This window comes from Grammomys surdaster, unplaced genomic scaffold, assembly GCF_004785775.1.
Source record: "Grammomys surdaster isolate TR1022 unplaced genomic scaffold, NIH_TR_1.0 262, whole genome shotgun sequence".
NCBI classification, from domain to species: Eukaryota; Metazoa; Chordata; class Mammalia; order Rodentia; family Muridae; genus Grammomys; species Grammomys surdaster.
The window spans coordinates 1,394,802-1,415,623 of record NW_021604703.1 but is presented as its reverse complement, the minus strand read 5'-3'; the positions used below and the strand labels follow the sequence as shown (position 1 = coordinate 1,415,623).

Below are 20,822 nucleotides of genomic sequence, written 5' to 3'. Positions count from 1 at the left end.
CTTGCCACTGATCCTCAGGCTCACTCGGAGGGGAAGGCAATGTATCTTAGAATTTTGAAGCACCAAAACAAAGAGGACAAGTGACATGTGACCAGTCAGCATGTCAGAGGCCTGATTGGGAAGGTAATGGAAGCTGTTTTTAGCAAACCAAGCTTTCTCCCTCCCTAACAGGCAGGTCACAGTGAAGGAGGAGTGACCACCACATAGCCTAGGGCTACTTCCTCTCCTTGAAGACTAAACCTGGAGTTATTAGATTGCACTGTCTGCCTCCTCTGCTGGGATGGCTGCTTTCAAAGACCTGCTTCTCTCTGAGCCAGACTGACCCACTTTCAAGCTATAAACAGGGATCAGTACCAAACCATGCCTAGACCCAAAGGCTTCTCATGCACAGATTTTTGTTTCTAGGGAAACTAGTGCCACCCACTTATCCATCTGTCATTCATTACTTTACCCACACCAATCCACCCATTTGTCCATTTATGCTGCCATCTATCCTTCCATCCATTTACCTGTCTGTTCTTCTGTCCATCAATCTGTCTATCTGCCATCCCATCTACCCCCCAAGCTATCCATCTATCTATCTATCCACATGACCATCTATCCACTCAACTATCCATCCATCCATCCACCCATGCATGCATTCATCCATCCATCCATCCATCCATTTCTCATTGAGAATCTACTAAATGTTGAGCCCAGGACCTGTCCAAAAAAAAAAAAAAATCAGTCTGGCACAGTAGCACATGCAGCTATAAGCCAGTCAGCTAAGTACAGCATAGGGGCCAGGGAAGAATCCCTGTCTGGGACTGCCTGTCTTGCTCAGTGATGTATTTCCAGCCCCTAGCACAGGATCTAGGATAGTGGTTCTCAACCTGTGGGTTACAACCCCTTTGGGGATTGAATGACCTTTTTACAGGAGTCACATACCAGATATCCTGAATGTCATATATTTTTATCATAATTCATAACAGAAGCAAAATTACAATTATGATGTAGCAACAGAAATAATTTTATGTGGGAGGCAGAGGCAGGTGGATTTCTGAGTTCGAGGCCAGCCTGGTCTACAGAGTGAGTTCCAGGACAGCCAGGGCTACACAGAGAAACCCTGTCTCGAAAAACCAAAAAAAAAAAAAAGAAAAAAAAAGAAATAATTTTATGGCTGGGGGTCACTACAACACAAGAAACTATATCAAAGGGTCACAGCATTAGGAAGGTTGAGAACCAGTGAGCTAGGATCTCTAGGCACACCTCGTAATTTGCTCCAGAAATAGATGTGTGAATTACTGAGAATATGTGCTGAGCAGATTAGAGCTGACTTCCTGGAGATGATGTCTGAGTTCCTATGAGTTCTTCAGGATGAACAACAGATGTCTTCCACCCTGGGGAGAGAGGCTATGGAAATTACCACACAGAGGAGACAGGGCAAAGGTCTGGGGTCAGTGAGAACATTGGGGAAAGGAATCCTAGAGAGCTTAGTAGCTGATGCTCAGAGTTTATAAACTCATGTGTGGGGTACAGTGAGCATGAAGCAGAAGATGGGGTTGCAATGCCATTGACAGCCTGCAGGCCTGCCAGCCGTCTTGGGCACATCACCTAAGTCAGAGCCTGGGCAAAGCAAGGCACTTGTACCTGGCTTCATTAAACAGAGTCCATTAAACTCTGTCCATTAAACAGAGTTGTTCCTCACGATACTGTTTCCAGGAAGTTTCACTATGTAACCCATCATCTGTGTAGATTAAGAGCAGTCAGGCAGCAACAGTTTCAAACTGATGCTTTTTTCAAGGTCAGTAGTAGGGTTGCCTTAGTTACTTCTCTGTTGCTGTGATAAAATACCTTGAACGGAAGCAACGTGACGGGGGGGGGGGGGGGCTTTTTTTGGCTCATGGTTCAAGAGCTCAGACCATCATGATGGAGAAGTTAGGGGGGCAGCTGGTTGTAGTGCTTCCACTGTCAAGAAGCAGAGAACAATCTTTTCATAGCCTCAGGGCCTCCGCCTCCCTCCGTGGATGGTGTGGGTGGGTTCTGGTGCTGTTTGGGCTGAAGATAAAGCAGTTAATGTGATGCTGGGGAAGGATGGCTGATGGCTCACACAGGCTTGGCCAAAGTGTTCATGGAGAGACAAGCTACATAAGGATCTAGTTCAGTCTCCCATGTACCTTTTCACAAGGTCAGAGAAGTCTTCAGCGTTTGCCTACTAGCCCTACGATCTAAGATGTCACATGCTCATAGGCACTGCAAGCAAAGTGGGGTTTAGCCCTGTCTGTTAATACAAAGATACAGAAACAGCACCTCAAACTGTCTAGGCTGAGCTCCCACAGGCCATGACTTGCCCCATTGTGGAAGGTTTACATTCTTAAATGCCACCTGTGCAGCTGTCCAGGACACCTGTAATCAGCACAATGCACCCCATGCAGGCAGGGTCCTGGATGTAGATACCTAGGATGGAGGGAGTGTGGAGAAAGAGCTTTCCACCCTGAAATATTTAGCAGGCCTTGTTGCCAGATGGTGAGCGGCCTAGGCCTTGGGGCTCTGGCCTGTGAGGCCCCACCCAGCTGCTGCAGGTGTCCCGGGCTTCCTTAGAACACAGATAAACATCCCCTAGACAGATGACTGGCTACACAGGAACACTAAGAGAGAGTAACCACAATCAGCTCCAATGCCCAGTTCATTCTGCATCTGCAGGGGTCCCAGGACATGCGTGCACTCTATGTCTGCAAAGTGGTTTTAGGTTTACTATTGCAGTCTATCCCCAAACCTCACAGAGTTCATGCCCCCTGGGGCCTTACATAGAATCATCTTCTGCTTCCTTGCCTTTGGATCTCAAGTTCGTCTCTTTGGAATGTGACAGGAAGGTCCACATCATGATGGAAGGAACTGAAGTAACTGGACCCGAGGAAAGTGAGCAGTGTGGTGTGTGTTTGCAAGGCCGTGTGGGTGTGCACACGTGTATGGGGGCACTGCAGACACTGCTAACAACAACAGGCAATAGACCAGCGGTGCTCAACCTGTGGGTCATGACCCCTTGTGAGGGTTGCCAAATGACCCTTCCATAGGGGTTGCCTAAGACCATTGGGAAACACAGATATTTATGTTATGATTCACAACAGTAGCAAAATTACAGTTACGAAGTAGCAACGAAAATAATTGTATGTCTGGAGGTCACTACAGCATGAAGAACTGAATTAAAGGCCTATAACATTAGGAAGGTTGAGAATCACTGCAGTAGACAAATCTTCCTCATGTCTCTCATAGTATTATCTTCTGCAACCTTCTCCTTCCCAAGGCTGCTGCCTGCTAGGCACCCAGAACTGCCCTTCCCCCGGACTTCACTGGATTCCTTCTCAAATTTGACCTTCTGACGCAGCCAGTCTGTTGCAGACCCTTCTCATTTCTTAATCCGAAGGTTACCTTCCTGCTGGCCCCAGGGCCTCTTTCATGTCCCACCAAAGCACAGTGTGAGAGCATCCAGTTGCACCAGGACAAAAGGAACCCCTCAGGCCCAGCCACCCTGAAACTTCCCTGCAGAGGGTCTCTGAGCCTTGGCCCAAAGCTCTGAACTCCAAGTCTTAACCCCGCTGATCTTTTGACCTGACCTGTCCTCTTGAGCCATTCAGAACCCTGCAAGGCAAGTGCCTCCCAGCTCCTGCCTGTGCACACACAGGAAGAGGGAAGCAGCAACAGCTTCCGTCCTGGAGCTTCGTCCACAGCTGTGAATCCTCCTTTCTGATCAGCCTGGTCAGAGACGCTGTGGGACCAAACATGCTCCTCAGGGGTGGGAGGGGAAGCTGAGCAAGAGCTACTTTGAGGGTCTGTCTTGCATCATCAACATTACTTTCTGCAAGCTGTGACTATTCCTGGTTCACTGGGTGTCATGTCACAAGGATGGATGAAGTGAAACTGGCTCTCAGCTTGGCCACTGGGTAAGAGCTCTGCTCAGTGACTTGGAGGAGAAGTTCTAGAGATGGAGTGGGTATCGAAGGGGGCCAGCTGGGGTCCCTCAGCTTACCCTCCCCTTCCAATGCCAAGTTTGTACTGTAAGGGTAGCCAACTGGGACCTTTCCCAGACAAACCTTGACACAGAAGGACTCCTCAATGCCAAGCTTAGCCATCTGAAGAGAATGTTCCATTTGGTTTAAAATTCTATCACCCAACAGAGTGGTTGAACAGTGAGAAAGACTGAGGTTAGCATCTTCCTGGCCAAGAAAACTTAACTCCAATGGATATGACATGGAACACACCTCTCTAGGACATAAGAGATCCTCATTGTGATTAAGCACCATGTCCCTTCCTAGGGCCACATAATTCTGGTAGGGTCAACTCAACTTCCACTCCAAAGGACATATCACCCAGGCCCCTGCAATGAGGATTAAAACCAGAACCACTGGAAATAAGTTATACTATTGTATCCTGGTCTAGAAGACAGGAGAATGGAAGCCTGGAGGTTCGATGATGCCCATGCCAGGCAAGGAAGAACCTCCCAGGAATGAAGCAATCTAAATACAGCTGTCCGCAGAAGCAGAACCCTCACTCTATCAGCCAAGCTCTTGGATCCAGCCAGTCCTGAAGCACTGCACTTCCAGTCCTTGGGCCGATTCACTCCCATCCTTTGGTACTTGGGATAGTGTGTATCACTGGTGACTTACATATGAATCAGGGCAGTGAACTTAGAGCCATCTCTGCTCCTTTTGAGCTGAAGGGATCAGGAGGAGTCAGGAGGTACCCAGGATTATCAGAGGTACCAGGGGTTAACAGAGGGCACCAAGGGTTATCTGAAGGTACTTTAGTTATCTGAAGGCACCTGGGGTTACTCTGGCCTACTGATTCTGGGGTTCTCAGGCCCAAGGGCAGGGCCTAGAGGAGGATAGACCCTTACCTGTGCTATTTTGGCCATGGTCTCAGGTTCTGCAGCAGAAACCACTGTGGAGAAAGAAAGACAATTTGAGAGACACCCCAGTACTCTGTAACTTCCCCCTTCTAGCCCCTTATTTTCCCTCCTCCTGCTGTTCTGATATCCAGAGACCTGGTAGATTATAGTGCACAGTCAGTCACACACACACAGCAGGGTGGGAAAGGGACCTGGAGGAGCAGGAAGGCTGGGCATGACCACTGACCTAGCACTGAGCCAGGCCATGCAGGGTGCCTGTTATATCCCCCAATCCTTTTAGCAATCCTTACAGGCAGCAAGTGCCCTTTGTAGGAGAAGGGAGGTCAAGACTTGGTGCCATGTCTAGTCAAAAGTCACAACACTTAGAACTCCAGAATGCAGAGCCCGAGTGTGCTGTCTGCACTCTGTGTGGCCTCTCTCCAAGCCACTGAAAATGGTTTCCCAACCAGGCTCTCTTGGCATGCAACTAGAAGAAGCAGGAATTCCCAAGCGTCTCCCTGAGGACACCAACTCAGCTCGGGTCTGTTGCATTCACCGTCTCCTCCAGCCTGCAATGCTCTACACCCTGAGTCCACAAGCAGGACATATTCAAGGTTGGACAGTACAACTCTCGGGGGTCCCAGTGATAAAGGTGCCCATGTGGATTACAGCGAGCATCTGGAGGAAAGACAATGTGTGGGACAAGGGGTAACAGGATGTAACTCCCAGGTGGGCAGTCAGAGGTCTCATACGGATGCCTGGGTAAGAGGCAACAGAGAGCTCCATGTGACTGAGGTGACAGCAGGCAGAAGGATGGTGACGTGATGACACGACCTGAGGCCGCTGTGAAGTCTTGGCTTTACTCTGATGGAACAAAGCCATCACCATCATGGGGGTCTTAAACAAAAGGAATGACATATTTTTTTTTAAGGTTTATTTATTTGTTTTATGTAAGTACACGTTCACTGTCTCCAAACACACCAGAAGAGGGCATCGAATCCCATTACAGATGGTTGTGAGCCACCATGTGGTTGCTGGGAATTGAACTCAGGACCCCTAGAAGAGCAGTTAGTGCTCTTAACCACTAAGCCATCTTTCCAGCCCCAGGATGACATATCTTACTGGAACGAGGAGAAGACTATGGGCTTGAGGTATCAGGGTCAAAATCTACAACAAAGGAAAAAAGGACGCAGGTGTATTAGCTATAAATAAATGACAAGTGAAAGCCAGGCGGGTGCTCGAGCTCATAAGCACTCAGCAGAAAAGGCAGGAGATGCAAGTTAAGCAATCAGAAGCCACGGAGGGCCACAGTACTCCATCAGAAGTGGCTGGTGAAAGCTTAAAACAGCTCCATACTGCTTTGTAAGAGTAAAAATAACTTACTTGCAAAGAATGAACTAAAAAGAAGGGTGGGACCATAGAGATCTGCAAGTCAGCACCCCCCAGCCATACCCAACCCCCAACTTAGGAACAGCTCTCCTGACCCTTGTTAGCTATGTGATCAAGGGTTTAGTGCTCATTTGAGTTCAAGGTTATGCTAAGCACAAACTGCCTGGGAGTGCTACTGGGGGATGGGACCTGGATTTCTTTTAGCACAGAGCAGACATCAGTGGTGGTGGTATCCATCTCAGTGGAGGGACGTTGTCAGTTTGCCCCCCATGTTGGTACCTTCAGAGTACTGTCTTCCTAAACTGCATTCACCAAGGGGCAGTTATCTGATGGTGCTGGGGGTGGAGGACATGAGACAGATCTGCCTGTAATCACAGCACGGCTACAGGAAACCCTGCTGCTGTTGCCCTGGCAACCAGGGGCCCCTTGGTATAAAAATGCAGCTCTCACCAGGAAATGGAAACCTCACATTCGGAAGGGGTGACTTCTAGGATTGGGCTCAGAACCAGATCTGGGGTTTCCCCAAGCCTGGAGGCTCAAGAGGGAGTTGTTAAAGGAACCCCAAACTGTCAGAAACACAGAGAGTTGAATAAGGCCCAGGAAATGAGCTGACATGGGAGAGGGAGGGCTGTCACTTGAAAACTGAGGTACTTTCCTTTGGCCCTGTTGCTGGAAACTTCAGCAGCTGGCTGGCACCCAGGCCCATCTGGACAACAGCCCCTTTCCACAGAGAGCTCGCTCCAAGAAGGGGCCGCTATGCCTTTGGGGAAAACTCCAAGAGCAGTTTCTGGGTGTGTGTTGGGGGCCTGCCTCCTGTGTACGAGGAAAGTGAGTTTCTTTTGATAATTTAATGTTCATATTGTAGTTCAGATGGCCAATCTGGTTCATTCCAATAGGACAACTAAAGGCTGAAGCACATAGGCTAGCTGACTGAGCACTGGGACTCTCCCATAACAACCTACACCACACAGACTCAGGTTGGCTACACAACCACTAGCCCAGGATCCCAGCTGAGGCCCGGAACCATCTGTCCTCCAAACCTCTTCCTACATGGCCAGAACTCAGCCAGGAGCCCTGCCTCAAAGTCCCAGGTCACAGCAGGCTTCCAACCACTGGAGAAAGACCTAAGGTATGTGATTTCAGCTGGGCTCCCTCTCTGGGCCATAATGGAAGTGAGGTCAATACTTTGCTGCTGTGTTTGGGAAGAACCACGAACAATATGAAAAGACTTTTCTATATTTCACTGACCGGTTTTCACAAGAGAATGCTAGGAAGGCTCTCACCAGATCTCAGGACTCCTCAGCTCTCCCTTAACCGTACGTTTTACCAACTTACCTGAAATAGGCACTCAAGACTGGTAGACTGGTAAAAATGGCTTCTCTCTCCTCAGAGGTCTCAGTCTCTTTTGATCTGAGCAGCCAAGCAATTGGGTCCCTCCCTCTGGGCAGTGACCTGGATGGCTTCTACCTGGGTGGCTGTCATCACCATTGCCTTGTCTGGTAGCTTGTGACTATTGTGATCTTATGTTGGGAGCAGAATCCTACTGCCCAGTCTATTGAGCGGGCCAGGGCCACAATGTTCCCTGAACTCTCTATGATTTACACAAGCTGTTTAAACTGAATTTCAAGTTTGTACATCTTCAAAGGCATAATGGAATCCCAATGTGAACTATGAAACAACAGATGAGAAAATGCTTAGTAAGACTGTCTGATACACAGTCAGCAATAAATGGTCATTTTTATTGGGATAACCTGGCAATAAATAAAGGCTTTGCCTGAAGTCCCAGGTTTAAATCCTAACACTACAATACCCAATTGTGTCACTTCTTTCTGCCTCAGTTTACCTCAGAAATGGCAAAACTCTAAGGTTTTCTTAGACTATTGCCAGGTAGCATGCAAAAACTACCCGTCCTGTGGAAGTCTAAAATAGTGCACTGGAAATTAAATTCTTTTTAGGTTTCTTTATTTCATGTATATGAACATTTTGCTTGCCTGTATTATGTATGTGCACCACAGGTGTGTCTGTGCTTACAGAGGCCAGAAGAGGGCATCAGATCCCTGGAACTGGAGTTACAGATGGTTGTGAGTCACCATGTGGATGCTGTGTCCCCTGCAAGGGCAACAAGTGGTCTTAACAACTCAGCTGCTTCTCCAGGTCTGCACAAGTAACTTTTAAAGCATTTCTTTTTATTTATGCTTATGCTAGGACTCAGCTAACAGCCCCACCTCCCAGGTTACAGTGACCCCAACCATGAAATTATTTTTGCTGCTACTTCATAACTGTAATTTTGCTGCTGTTATGAATTGTAATGTAAATATCTGTGTTTTCCAATAGTCTTAGGTGACCCCTATGAAAGGGTTGGTCATCCTCCAAAGGGGTCACAACCCACAGGTTGAGAACCACTGTCCTAGGGGCTAGAGTTTTAAAAGTTGTGAGCCAAACCTGAGTCCTCTGGAAAAGCTGCAAGTGCTCTTAACCACTGAGCCATCTCTCTGGCTGCAGACTGTTTGTTTTTAGGTCAGTTTTGTTTTGTTTTTATTGAGACAGGGTCTCTTGCATGCCAGGCTAGCCTTGAACTTACTAAGTATCTTCAGATGACCCTCAACCTTCCATCTCCCAAGTGCTGGAATTTCATGTTGATATCTCCTCACAGAGTTTATACAGTGCTGGAGACAGAACCCAGGCTGGCTTCCAGGGTGCTAGCAAGCAGTCTGCCGACTGAGCCACACCCACAGCCAACCAAATGTATTTCTGTGGCATATGTCAAGCTATTCAGAAGAAATGCAGGCCTTTGCAGAAAGAACACGGGTTCCAAGGGGCTGTTTTTCCGAAGGAAGCCATTTACTTCTGCCCACATCAGTAGACAGTGGGTATAGGGTATTTCTCATACATCTCCCCCCTCCCCACCTTTTTTTTGCATAGGAAAGATCTAGCCTACCGGAAGACACTGAAGGTCTGATTGTCCTAGATGGAAATGACCACAGGTCACCCTGACCTGAGAGACTTCATCCGAATTATAAGGCTGGTTACTTATTTCCCCCTAGAAGCCCAACCCCATCCTTTGTTTACCTTGCTGAAGGGCTCCATCATCCTACCCTGGTTCTAGATGTTTTGTTGTTTTGAGATAGGGCTTCATGCTATGGTCCAGGCTGGTCTGGAACAGGACACTGCCCTCCCTCAGCTTCCTGTGTGCACCCCAGGCAGCTCCCTTGACTCTCTTTGAGTGCCTGGGATTAGTGCCTATACCTGTGCCTAAGTGCATGGTCATGGTGCTTCCACCCCAAAGTGTATAAGTTCAGCTCATTTCAAAAATGAAAATCATCAGAACTGGCAGGCAGAAGCAGGAATAGTGGTGCTCATCTCTAACCCCAGAGCACCCAACCTTCTAGAACCTTGACAAGTGTTTCTCCATTCCAGCTTTATTAATACAACCTGAGGACTTTTTTGCTCCCCCAAATGTCCAACACTAGAGATTGAAGACATTTCAGGGCCAGTGCATTGCTTTCTGCTGGATCCAGCTGTTACCTCAACTGGGAAACCAGGGAGAGCTCCCCTCCTTGGAATTCCCACAGGCTGCACACCATCTCCCTAGACTGGCTTTGTGGTCAGCCATCGAGGATTTACCACTCCTGTGTAGCTGGAGGTCACTGATTTTGCATGCTTTGTGGGGCTGGGGGTGGGGAGATCTAGCTTCTAAGAAAACTACTAGGGATCATCTGATTCTAGTTTTTCTGTCTTCAGGCTCTTGTATAGCTCATCAAGTGATAGGTGACTAATGTTCATACATAGCTATTCTAATATCATTCCACCGTCTCTCCCCTCCCCCTTGGGTGGAAAAACCAGTTTTGCCTCTAAGGGCATATCCCTTTAACTATAAAGGTGGCTATTGATTCCACTTTGAGCTGGTTACTAATATCTGCTTGGACTAGTCATTGGTTATAAGTAGAATAAAATCTTAGGCAAATGACCATTTTTATTTTATTGCATGTGACTCATAGATGGGCCATTACTGCATAGCTATTGTGCCTGCTGTAACCCCGTGGAGAGGTTACCCTCTGCCTCCAGCCAGGGTGGCACTTCCTACACTCTGCTTGTCTTGTATGATGGCGAGGTTAAGAAGTCAATTCTACGAGGATGCTTTTCCTCAAAAGCACAAACCCCTCACTCTTCTCACAAGGAAACTAAATCCAGGCTATCTCCTGGTGTCTCCATCTTCATCTGGAGTCTGTCTGTCTTGTTTACTTTGGCTGAACGTACAGAGCTAAGTACCACCCTGAACTGTTAGCAGGAGTGGTCAGCCAGGAGGAACCAGAGTGAGATCCGAAAGCAATGGCATTGATATTGATGACAGAGGTGAGGGCTTCTAAGAACCTCTCAGAAGAACCAGAATGGAGACAAAGAGGACCAGACTGATCGACCATGCATATCTCTTGCCCTGGTTCCTCCTCTGTTCAGACCCAAGGCTCATGTCAGTAGAGGAAAAACGGGCTTGGTGTCTCGGACTCCCTCAGTTCATTCTTCCTCCCAACTTGGTCACATTGAATAAACTTCCTTTTATCATTTTCCTCTCTCACCATCACAGGTCTCTAACTGGTTTATTGGGACCTGCTGGCCGAGCTTTGCAGCTTAGGGTTTCAGAAGCCTGGGCTCACACGACAAAGACTCCAGTTACAGCCATGAGAGGTTTCTTTAGTGACACCCTTGAAAAGTCACAAGGGGAAAAAAAATGGAGTCATTGAACCTAACTGCTTTGTTCCTTAAGCTGTGGCCAGAGGGGAAATGACCCGAAGTTGGGCAACTTGTCCAGGTCCATAGAGAAAATTACTGATTAACTTAGGACTCGTGAGAAAACAAAAGGAAACAACAAACCTACTAGCAATCTAGACTCACTGGAGCTAGAACAGAAAGTGGGCTAGACAAGGCTCCTGTGCCCTCAGCAACGACAGCCTAATACCGCAGTCTGGCCGCTAGTAAGTACAGAAGAAAAAAATGAGCCCTGATTATGATAAACTTTTTATCAGTTTTTGGAGGGGGGCAAATATGTGCTGTGGGTTAAGAGAGTTGGTTCTCTCCTTCTACCATGTGGGTCCTGGGGCTTGAACTCAGATCATCAGGCTTATCTGCTTTATCTGCTGACCCATTTTACTGTTCACTCCCCCCTCCTTCAATGTACTTTTAAAATAACATAGACAAACATGGTTGGGGTGTAGCTCATTCAGTAGAGTACCTGTCCAGCATGTACAAGGCCCTAGGGTTGATCCCTCGAATGGCATAAACCAGGCATGATAGTTACATACACACAAGCAATCCTAGCACATGGGAGCTGGAGGCTGGAGGCTTAGACATTCATCATCAGATACATAGCAAGTTTAATGCCAGCCTGGGCTACATGAGACCCTGTCTCAAAAACAATTTTAATAATAGAGTCTGAAGATTTTCTGTACCCCAGAAAGTTTTGGTGCCTCCTGGGGTAAGTCTACTATACTGCTTGAAGGCTGTGGCCTTCACAAATCTCTTTTAAACTGGGTATTCAGTTTTTGGTGTATAGATTAACATAGTAGAGCATGTGTTAAGTCCTTGGGTTCCATCCCTACCACCCAAGAAAAGATAAATTTAGAAAACTCCCTTTTCTTATTGGCTTCCCTTAGTCAGAAGGAGCAGCTTTCAATCCTTAGCTGATGCAGCAGGATGCAGCAGGATGCAGCAGGATGCAGCAGGATGCAGCACCCCTGTCTTGTCCCCACCCCTCACCCCCAGACACTCAAGATTCTTCGAGAGCAGTGCTTTCTAACTCCTGACCCACAGTCATTGATCCCCAGCTGAATGGGGCCACAGGCGTCCATGTGGATGCCCTAGGATCAGAAATGGCCTAGCTTGGGTTTGAATCCCACCTGAGGTTACTTTGTGAACGGCCATGAGGTCTAGCCTCTCACAGGGACCAGGAGCCCTGAGATGGAAGCCCCACAGTAATTTAGAAGCTGTGTGGGAAGCTGGGAAGGGCAGAAGTTCAAATCCACTGGAAAAGCCTGCACAGTAGTCAAGTCTACCATCCGACTGCGTGATGGGAGGCAGAGACAAGAGAATCCGTGCTAGCACCCGTCCAGGCCGTCAGCAAACAAAACGAGAGACCCTGTCTCAGATGGAAAACGGCGGTAGAAACAGCCGTGAGACAGCTCAGCATGTGAGGAGCCCGATAATCTGAGTTCCATCCAGGAACCACAACAAGGAAGGAGAGAACCAAGTTCCACAAGATGCCCTCTGACCTCCACATGCATACTATGGTATAGATGTACAAACACAAATAGATAAATGTAAATAAAAAACATTTAAAAATAACTCATTATGGTTAAGGTCAAGGTGTAAAGGATAAAGACAGATTGAGTTCTTTTCTTTTTTTCTTTTTTCTTAGGGCAGGGTCTCTCTCTCTGTACCACACCAGGCTGGCCTCAAATTCACAGAGATCCAACGGCCTCATCCTCCCAGGTGCTGGGATTAAAGTCCAAGGCATGGACTACTACACCTGGCAAAAAGGAAGACAAGTGTGCACAAGTGTGCACACGAGTGTTGTGCAAGGGGTTTACAACTCTTCTTTCCTTTTTTTTTTTTTTTTTTTGAGATGGAGTCTCTCCTGTATCCAACTTACTACTTAGCTCAGGGTGACTTTGAACTTTGAACTTCCAGATCCTGCAGCCTCCACCTCTGAGTGCTAGGATTGCAGATGCTCACAGTTTATACCTCACTAGGGAAGGAACCAGGGCTTCCCCTGTGTAGGGGGAACACATTTCTAGACACTTCTCTCCATGAGGGTTACAGCGTCTCTATCTCTGTAATGGTCTGATACCCACGGTCTGCTGGGCTGGAAGGGTTCCAACAGTGACGACGACGACTTTAAGAAGCATCAAGACAGCAGTGTTGAGAAAGAGGAACCTGGGGCTCAGGTAGCCTCCTGAGTACCACACCCTTCTGAGGTTACCACAGCAGCAAGAGCTTCTCTACGTAGAGCACTCTACAGTTTACGTGGTATTTTCATATCTGCAGGCTCAAAACCACAAGAAGATATGAGTCTTCCTTTTACAGATGGGGGATCTGGGCCACCACAGTTCTGCAGGGCCAGCCGCAGTGGGGGCTTCTCAGTCCTCCAGAGAGCATTCCGAATACGAACGGAATGCAGAGCGTAAATAGAAAAGTCTGAATTCTAAGCTAGGAAGCAGCAAGCTGGATACAACCCTCATTTCCCATCCTCCATATGGGCAATCTGTGGAGACCACATCCTCGGCGTTAACCCCACCCAGGAAGTCTCTTGAAGAAACTTGGCTAGGGGTGCATGGGGTCACCCCTGAGCCTGAATGGCACTGTAAAGAGCCACCAACCCAGGTCCAACACATCTTACCAGCTGGGGGCCTGGGTACAGGTCTCCTCCAGGGAGGAAGGAATCAAGGTGGGGAGGTGCCCAGCTTGTGGGTGGAGGGGCAGAGATGGGGCAGGGCCAGGCCTTGTATCCAGGACTCCTCTGGGAGCTGCAGTGCAGATGTATGTATGGTCTCTGGCAGCTCTCCAGTGCTGCAGTCCCCCACTCCCAGCCCCACCCCCACCCCAGCAACTCCATTCTCAGGGCAATTCCATGTTCTGTCCAGCAACAGCTGCATCCCCTGGCCAGAAACAGCAAATAGGTTCAATATCCCAGCAGAAAGAGGCTCATGAACAAAGGACAGGAAGTAGTAAAGGGACATGGTGAGCGACAGTCACAGCTGCAAGGGAATGAAGGCCTTCTCTTCCCTCCATGCCCAGCCACACCCCACTCCCAAATCTGAGAACAGTTAAATTAGCCAAGGGGGGGGGGGCACCGGAAGTGGTGGCAACCTCAGCAGACTGTTATGGAGAACAAGGGCCCAGAGAGAAAAGAGATCCCTCCAAGGGTCCCAAGCAAGCTGCAACTCATGGATATGGGAGAGGATTGCCCAGGGTCTTCTGCGGAGCTTAGGGTCTGCAGCCAGAAAGAACATCAGGGCGTACAGGGGCTGAAATAGTTACAGGGCGATAAGAAAGGCTGGCGAGTCAAGGCCGTCCTGTCTGGGGGTGGGCTCAGCAACTTCAAGATGTGATCTAGGCAGGAGAGATGGAAAGGAGGGCAGATTCTAAGGGGACACCAGGATCCCCTACAAACCCTGGAGCCATATGCCCAAATTTGGAAGTGTCTAGTAAGACCCACCAGAGTTTAGACAAAAGGGGGCGGGAGGGGGGAGGGAGGAAGCAGAAGTCAGATTCTCTCTCCTAAAGGAGCGGTTCATCAACCACACCTGTACTCAAGATTCCCCAACCAGCAGCCAAATCAACCCACTTTCATAGGACTGAAAGCAGGGGTTATCAGCACTTGGGGAGAGGGAGGCTCAGAGAGAGAAAGCGACTGGCTCAAGGCCGCACTGCAAGTTTGTGGTAGGATCTGTATTCCAGGTCAGTAGGAAGCATCTAAGGCTCTGAAAAACTGGGAAGGAACTGGGCTGGCTTAGGAGAAGCAAAAGACAGAGTGGGGCCTCTGCATCTTGCTAAGAGCCTCTGCGGCTCCCGGAAAGGTGAGCATCTCGGGATGGACAGCTGGTCCTTCCTCTGGCGAGCATCAGGGAGCCTTTCTCCCAGATCACACCACAAACCGTCTGGTGCTTAGCAGACCCTTCAATTTCTCCAGCTCTCCAAGTTGGGTTCCCAAGTTTTTCCCACTACATTAGATAATTAGGCGCCCAGGTCTTGGACCACACCTTCGGCGGGGCCGGGGTCCGCCAGCTCCCCTCCCCCTCAGGGCGCTGTCATCCAGCGCCAGCACTTCGGGTTCCTTCCCCGGACACACCCAGCCGCGACACCCCGGGGTGGCCGCACCTCCGCAGGGACCCAGCCAGGTGCTCGTCCCCAGTCCCTTCAGTCCTGGGCCCCGTGCCCTGCGGCGACTCTACACACTCACCGCGCTGGGGAGGCCTCAGATCAGGACGGACAGACAGACGCAGCTCGAAGCCCGTTAGCCTAGCAGCAGCCGCAGCGCAGGCTGGGCGCACGGTGGCGGGGGACACGTGGCGCTCAGGGGCCAATCAGGTTTGCTTGCTGCCCGCCCCGCCCCGTCCCGCTCCACCCCGAGTGCTGCTTTTTTGGAGTCTGGGTGTCACCCGCAGCAAGGGAAGGGCATGGGGGAGGGCGTCCTCCTGGGGAACCTGTCACCTCCTACTTGGGTCTGTTCTGACCCCAGCCCTGACCGCCTCCAGAGGGAAAGGGACTTGGCAAATGTCACGCCGCCATCCAGAATTAGAAGTAAAGTTAATGTCCTGTTCTGAACACTTTCTCCCACATTCCTGCCACTCACCAAAGCTTTGTTGAGAAATTTAAAGCTTGCCAAAACTGAAGTTGAATCAGACCTTACCGGACTGATCAGATTTCACGTCTTCCTGCCCTATCGGGTCTCAGTCATAGTCATTCACTTTGCAAGCAAGGAAAGGCCTGAGGAGACCATGCCTTGCCCAGAGTCACTCAGCTTGCAGATTGTGGGGTTGGGAATTTAACTTAGGGCAGGTGGCTCCACAGGAATCTCTAGGCCTTGGGGAATGAGTTCTGGTCGAAGAGGGACCGATAGGAGACGAGAAGTTGTCGTCCAGGTCTGTGTGGAAAAGCGGCACAATCTCTGGGAGTCAGTGGAAGACAGATGGCCCAACTTTGACAGAGAAGGCCCCGCTACCTGGTGGCCACAGAGCTGACAGCAGACTTCTGTTTGTCAACAGGTTCTTTGAGTTTCTTTAAGGGTCATCCTGAGGAGCCAACTAGCTGGCTCAGAAGGCGAAGGTGCTTGCTGCCAAAACTGAGTTTGACCCACAGGTGTGGCTCGTACGTATTTTCACACTCCGATAAATAAAATGTAATGTTAAAAGTTTAAAAAGTATTCTCTTCAGAATCTGTCACTAGTTCAGAGAGTAGTAAGCATCTACCAAGATCTAGTTGGAAAACGCATCCTCCATTTTTTGTTGTTTTTGTTTTTTGTGTTTGTGTGGTTTTTTTTTTTTTTTCATTTCACCCAGTGAGCACTCACTGAGCCCTTGCTTCAGGTTAGAGCAAACTGAGCGAGTGGGCTCTGCTGCCCTGCCCTACCCTTGGGACCGGCCAATAGACAGAGGTTTAGATTGCCCTATGGGAAGCCTGGGGCTAAGGTGGAGGAAGCACATCCGGCAAAGCAAGTGGGGCAGTGTCACCTTCGGAATGAGAACGATGCAGTTACAACCTTTGAGAAGAGCAGGCTCAAGTGGGAAACAGAGCCTGCATCCCAGCACTGAGAGGCTGGAGCAGGAGGAGCAGGAGTTCAAGGTCATCGTTGGCTACAAACATCTTCAAGGCCAGCCTGGGCTACATGAGATTGTCTCAAAAAACATGCAATAATAATGCAATACTAATGGTCTAGGGGTTGTGGCTCAGTTTATAGAGTGTTTGGCATGCATGAAGCCCTGGGTTGGAGAGCCGGCACCACATAAAATCAGACTTAGTGGTTCATACCTGTAATCTCAGCGCTCAGAAGAATCAGAAGTTCAAGGCCATCTTCAACCACATAGCAAGCTCAAGGACAACCTGGGACATTCAAGATTCTCTCAGAAAGTCAAATAAATAAATATACATAAGAAAACGAGAGAGGTGGTTGGGGAAGACAGAAGAGGGTTGGCCCTGCCTGACAAGATGGGGTCAGTAGTCTCCCTGCACACAGCTGTAACTGCTGGCATTTCCCATGAGTCATAAGGTTGTATATTCCACCCTTGTTTTAAATTAATGTATTTGTGTGTACGCGAGTGTGTGTGTGTGTGTGAGCACAAGTGCCATCCCATCCATACAGAGGTCAGATGACAACTTGCAGGACTTGGCCCTCTCCTCCAAGGTCCTGGTAACAGAACTCAGGTTGTCAGGTTTAGAGGCAAGCTCCTTTACCTGCTGAGCCATCCTGCCATTCCTGTATACCCTTTAATTACATTGTCATATCTAATCTCAGGATTTTATCAACTGGATGTTTATAATTATTTATTCAGCACCTATTATGTACTAGGCTCTCTCTCAGAAAGTTTATCAACAAACCAATATCTCAGTTGTCATAGGGCCTGCATCCCAGTCCAGAGGGGATGGATACACCATGGCAAACGTGACAACATGTGAACAGGGACAAAAACTGTGGACCAAAAAGGGACATGTGCTGGCGGAGAGATGTAGTACTTAGTAGGGTGTTTAGCAAAGACTAAATCAGAGAGGTTAGAGAAAGACTCAGGAGATGAAGTCAACAGAACTTCCAATATACGTTGGAAGGTTCCAAGTCAAGGAAACAGCAGTGGAAACTGGGATACAGGCCAGAGGGGTCCAGGGTGTTGAGTCAGCAAGAAGCAGAGATGGAGGAGGGATCAACTCTTCCAGGGCGTGGAGTCTGTGGGGGACTGCAGCAGGGTGTTGGGTACCAGATGGATGAGGGTTTAGAACATCCACAGCTGTGTGAATGCTGTGTCTAACTCTGCCATTTCTTGACTGCACAAGGCCATTATCTTCTCAACAGCTACCTGCCTCCCAACCCCATCCGGGCAACCACCAATTAGCTTTCTCCTCCTCAACCCTTCCTCGTCTTTCTTCTCCTCCTCTCCCTTTACATCCCCTCTCCTCCTCCATTTTTGATCTTTGAGACAAGGTCTCATGTTTGACACTGGCCATGAACTCCATCTGTAGCTGACAATGACCTTAAACTCCTTATCCTCCTCCTTCTCCCTCCCAAGTGCTATGATTACAGCTGTGAGCCACCACACCTCCCTGTCCCACCCCCCACAGATTTGATTTTTGTCTCTGTGGATTTTTCTCTTGCCACTTCATATAAATGGAATGATACATATGTATGTAGTCTTTGGGGTCTGGTCTCATTGGGCATGCTTTAGTATAATGGATCCAGTGATGTGTTTATAAAAAGAGAAAGAGAGTATGTTCTGTGGGTGTGTGCTGATGTATGGGGGAAGTGGATGTCTCAGTGGACCCACGCCAGAGCATCTCTTCCCCCTGAGGGACCAGCCACATGACGGTATAGTATAGAATAGAGTTTATTCAGAGCATGGGGAGGGGAGTTAAGACGGTAGTAGAGACAGAGAAAGGGAGAGAGAAAGAGAGGGGGTAGAGGACTAGAGGCTGGCTATGAGCACATGGAGAGAGATGGGGGAAGGGAATGGGGAGAGAGCAGGAACAGGAAGGGAAGAGCAAGAGCAAGAGATCAAGAGAGGGAGGAGGGGGCAAGCAGCCCCTTTTATAGTGAGTCAGGCATACCTGTCGCCTGGTAACTGTGGGGTGGAGCATATCTGGCTGTTGCCAGGTAACTGTAGGGTGGAGCTTAGACAGAACCACTAACACCCAGACCTTAGTAGGCCCCAAGACCTTAGCACCACTGACTCTGTAATGGAAGTGCCATTCAGGCTGTAAAACCCAGCACATAGACAGTATCACCTACCAGGACGAAAAGAAAAATTAATCCATCAAAGTCCATATATTTTTGAGAATGTCTCTAAATGTACTAACCTGGCTTTTGGGCTTCTGTAGTTCCACTCTGGATAACTGTTCTTCTTAATTGAAGTATGTCAACCCAGGACATGGTTTTTGTGCTTAAAAACGCGTCCTGAGAGAGGCTCACTGGGATGGAGAACACGCAGTGTGGTCACCAGCCCGCTAGGATGTTCTGTTGGCTTAAACCCACGCCTGAGCAGTCTTCTCTGATGAATTCCTCACGACATTACCTCACCTTCACTGTAGCATGTGCCGAGCCTTCCTTTTTTTTTTTTTTTTTTTTTTTAAAGATTTATTTATTTATTATATGAAAGTACACTGTAGCTGTCTTCAGACACCCATATGAGGGCATCGATCTCATTGTAGATGGTCGTGAGCCACCATGTGGTTGCTGGGATTTGAACTCATGACCTCTAGAAGAGCAGTCAGTGCTCTTAGCCGCTGAGCCATCTCACCAGCCCCCGAGCCTTCCTTTTTATGGCTAAATAATATTCTGTTGTAGGAGTCTGCTGAATTTTGATTTCGGTTCATTTGCTGGTGGGATTTAACTCATTTCAACTCTCTGGCTGTTGTGATTGAGCGATTATTAACAGCTGAACAGCTGGGGATGCCTACTTGGATGCCAGTGTGGCCTCCCTGGCCTCCCTAATAGTCTACATCGTTTACGTAGAAATGAGACTGACATGGTTAGATGATAATCTCTCTCTCTCTCTCTCTCTCTCTCTCTCTCTCTCTCTCTCTCTCTCTCTCTCTCATCTCTTCACAGCATTGGTCAATGAAGGCAGACCCTTGTGTGTAGTAGGTAACACTTTCCCTTTGAACAACATCCCTCCATGTTTAGCTTGCTGAGAAACCACATGACTGATTTCCACAGTGGCTACACCATCTGATATTCTCACAGCAATACACGATGTTCAGACTCCAGATCTCTCCACATCCTTGCCAACGTGTGTGTGTCTGTGTGTGTGTCTGTGTGTGTCTCTGTGTGTCTCTGTGTGTGTGTGTTTCTGGGGATAGAACCATGGGTGTGTTAGTCAGCTATTCCTAGTTATAACTTTTGCCCAACACCTGCTGGCTGTCCTGGAACTCACTCTGTAGACCAGGCTAGCCTCGAACTCTCGAACTCAGAAATCCGCCTGCCTCTGCCTCCCAAGTGCTGGGATTAAAGACGTGCGCCACCACCTCCGGGCCACCTGATTTATTTAGGTGTTCTTTTTTTGTTGTTTGACAGGGTCTCACGTAGCCCAGGCTGGCCTTCAGTTTGCAATGTAACTGAGGAAGACATTGAACTCTAGGCCTGCCTCCATCTCCTGACACCTGGGATTACAGGTCTGAATCTGTGTCACTGTGCCTGGTTTATGTGGAGACTGGGGATGTCTGTCACCTAGGTCTTTGTGCAAACTAGACAAGCACTCTACCAACTGATGAGACACACTGTCCAGATTTTCCACCTTCTCTACGACTGTTCCCATCAGCATACAAATAGGCTCTTCTGTCTTGAATCTTTAAAAACCAACACATCAAGGTTGGACACGGTAGCACACAGCCACACTTGTAATTCCAGCATTCAGGAAGCACAAGTAGGAGGATTAGGAGTTTAATGTCATCCTCAGCTACATAGTGAGTTCAAATCCAGCCAGGAATATAGACCTTAGAGAGGGGTAGGCAACTGATGGAGAAGAGGCTGGGAGGGGTAACAACTGGAGTGATGGTGTAGGGACTGAGTAGAGTGCACATGTCTTACAAGGTCTTCCTGATCAGCTTGGGCTGTCACTGAACTATGACCCTCCTGTATCGACCTCCCAAACATTGGGTGATAGGCGTGCACTGTCACATCTCGGCAGCATTGATTGTATTTTATTATAATTGACAAACTTGATTTGATCTTTTAAGATAGGGTTTCCTGTATCCTGGGATGGCTTCAGTCTCTATGTAGCTTGCAATAATCTTGGATACCTGATCCTCCTGCTTCTATCTCCCCAGTGTTGGAGTATAGGTACTTCTGCCAAAAGTCAGCAGAAGAGGCTGAGAC

The 20,822-nt window shown here is 48.6% G+C and overlaps 1 protein-coding gene across 2 annotated transcripts in view; it reads right to left on the bottom strand.

Annotated features, from left to right (window-relative positions):
* Nucleotides 1-15,313, bottom strand: part of Anxa6 (annexin A6) — a 54,225-nt gene extending 38,912 nt beyond the window's left edge. For both annotated transcript variants that reach the window (XM_028775853.1, XM_028775854.1), the window contains exons 1-2: nt 15,207-15,313; nt 4,874-4,917 (exon numbers count right to left, since the gene is read on the bottom strand). In XM_028775853.1, the coding sequence (XP_028631686.1) occupies nt 4,874-4,891 (18 nt within the window). In that variant the 5' untranslated portion in view covers nt 4,892-4,917; nt 15,207-15,313. The remainder of the gene's footprint in view (nt 1-4,873; nt 4,918-15,206) is intronic.
* Between the last annotated feature and the right edge of the window lie 5,509 nt (nt 15,314-20,822).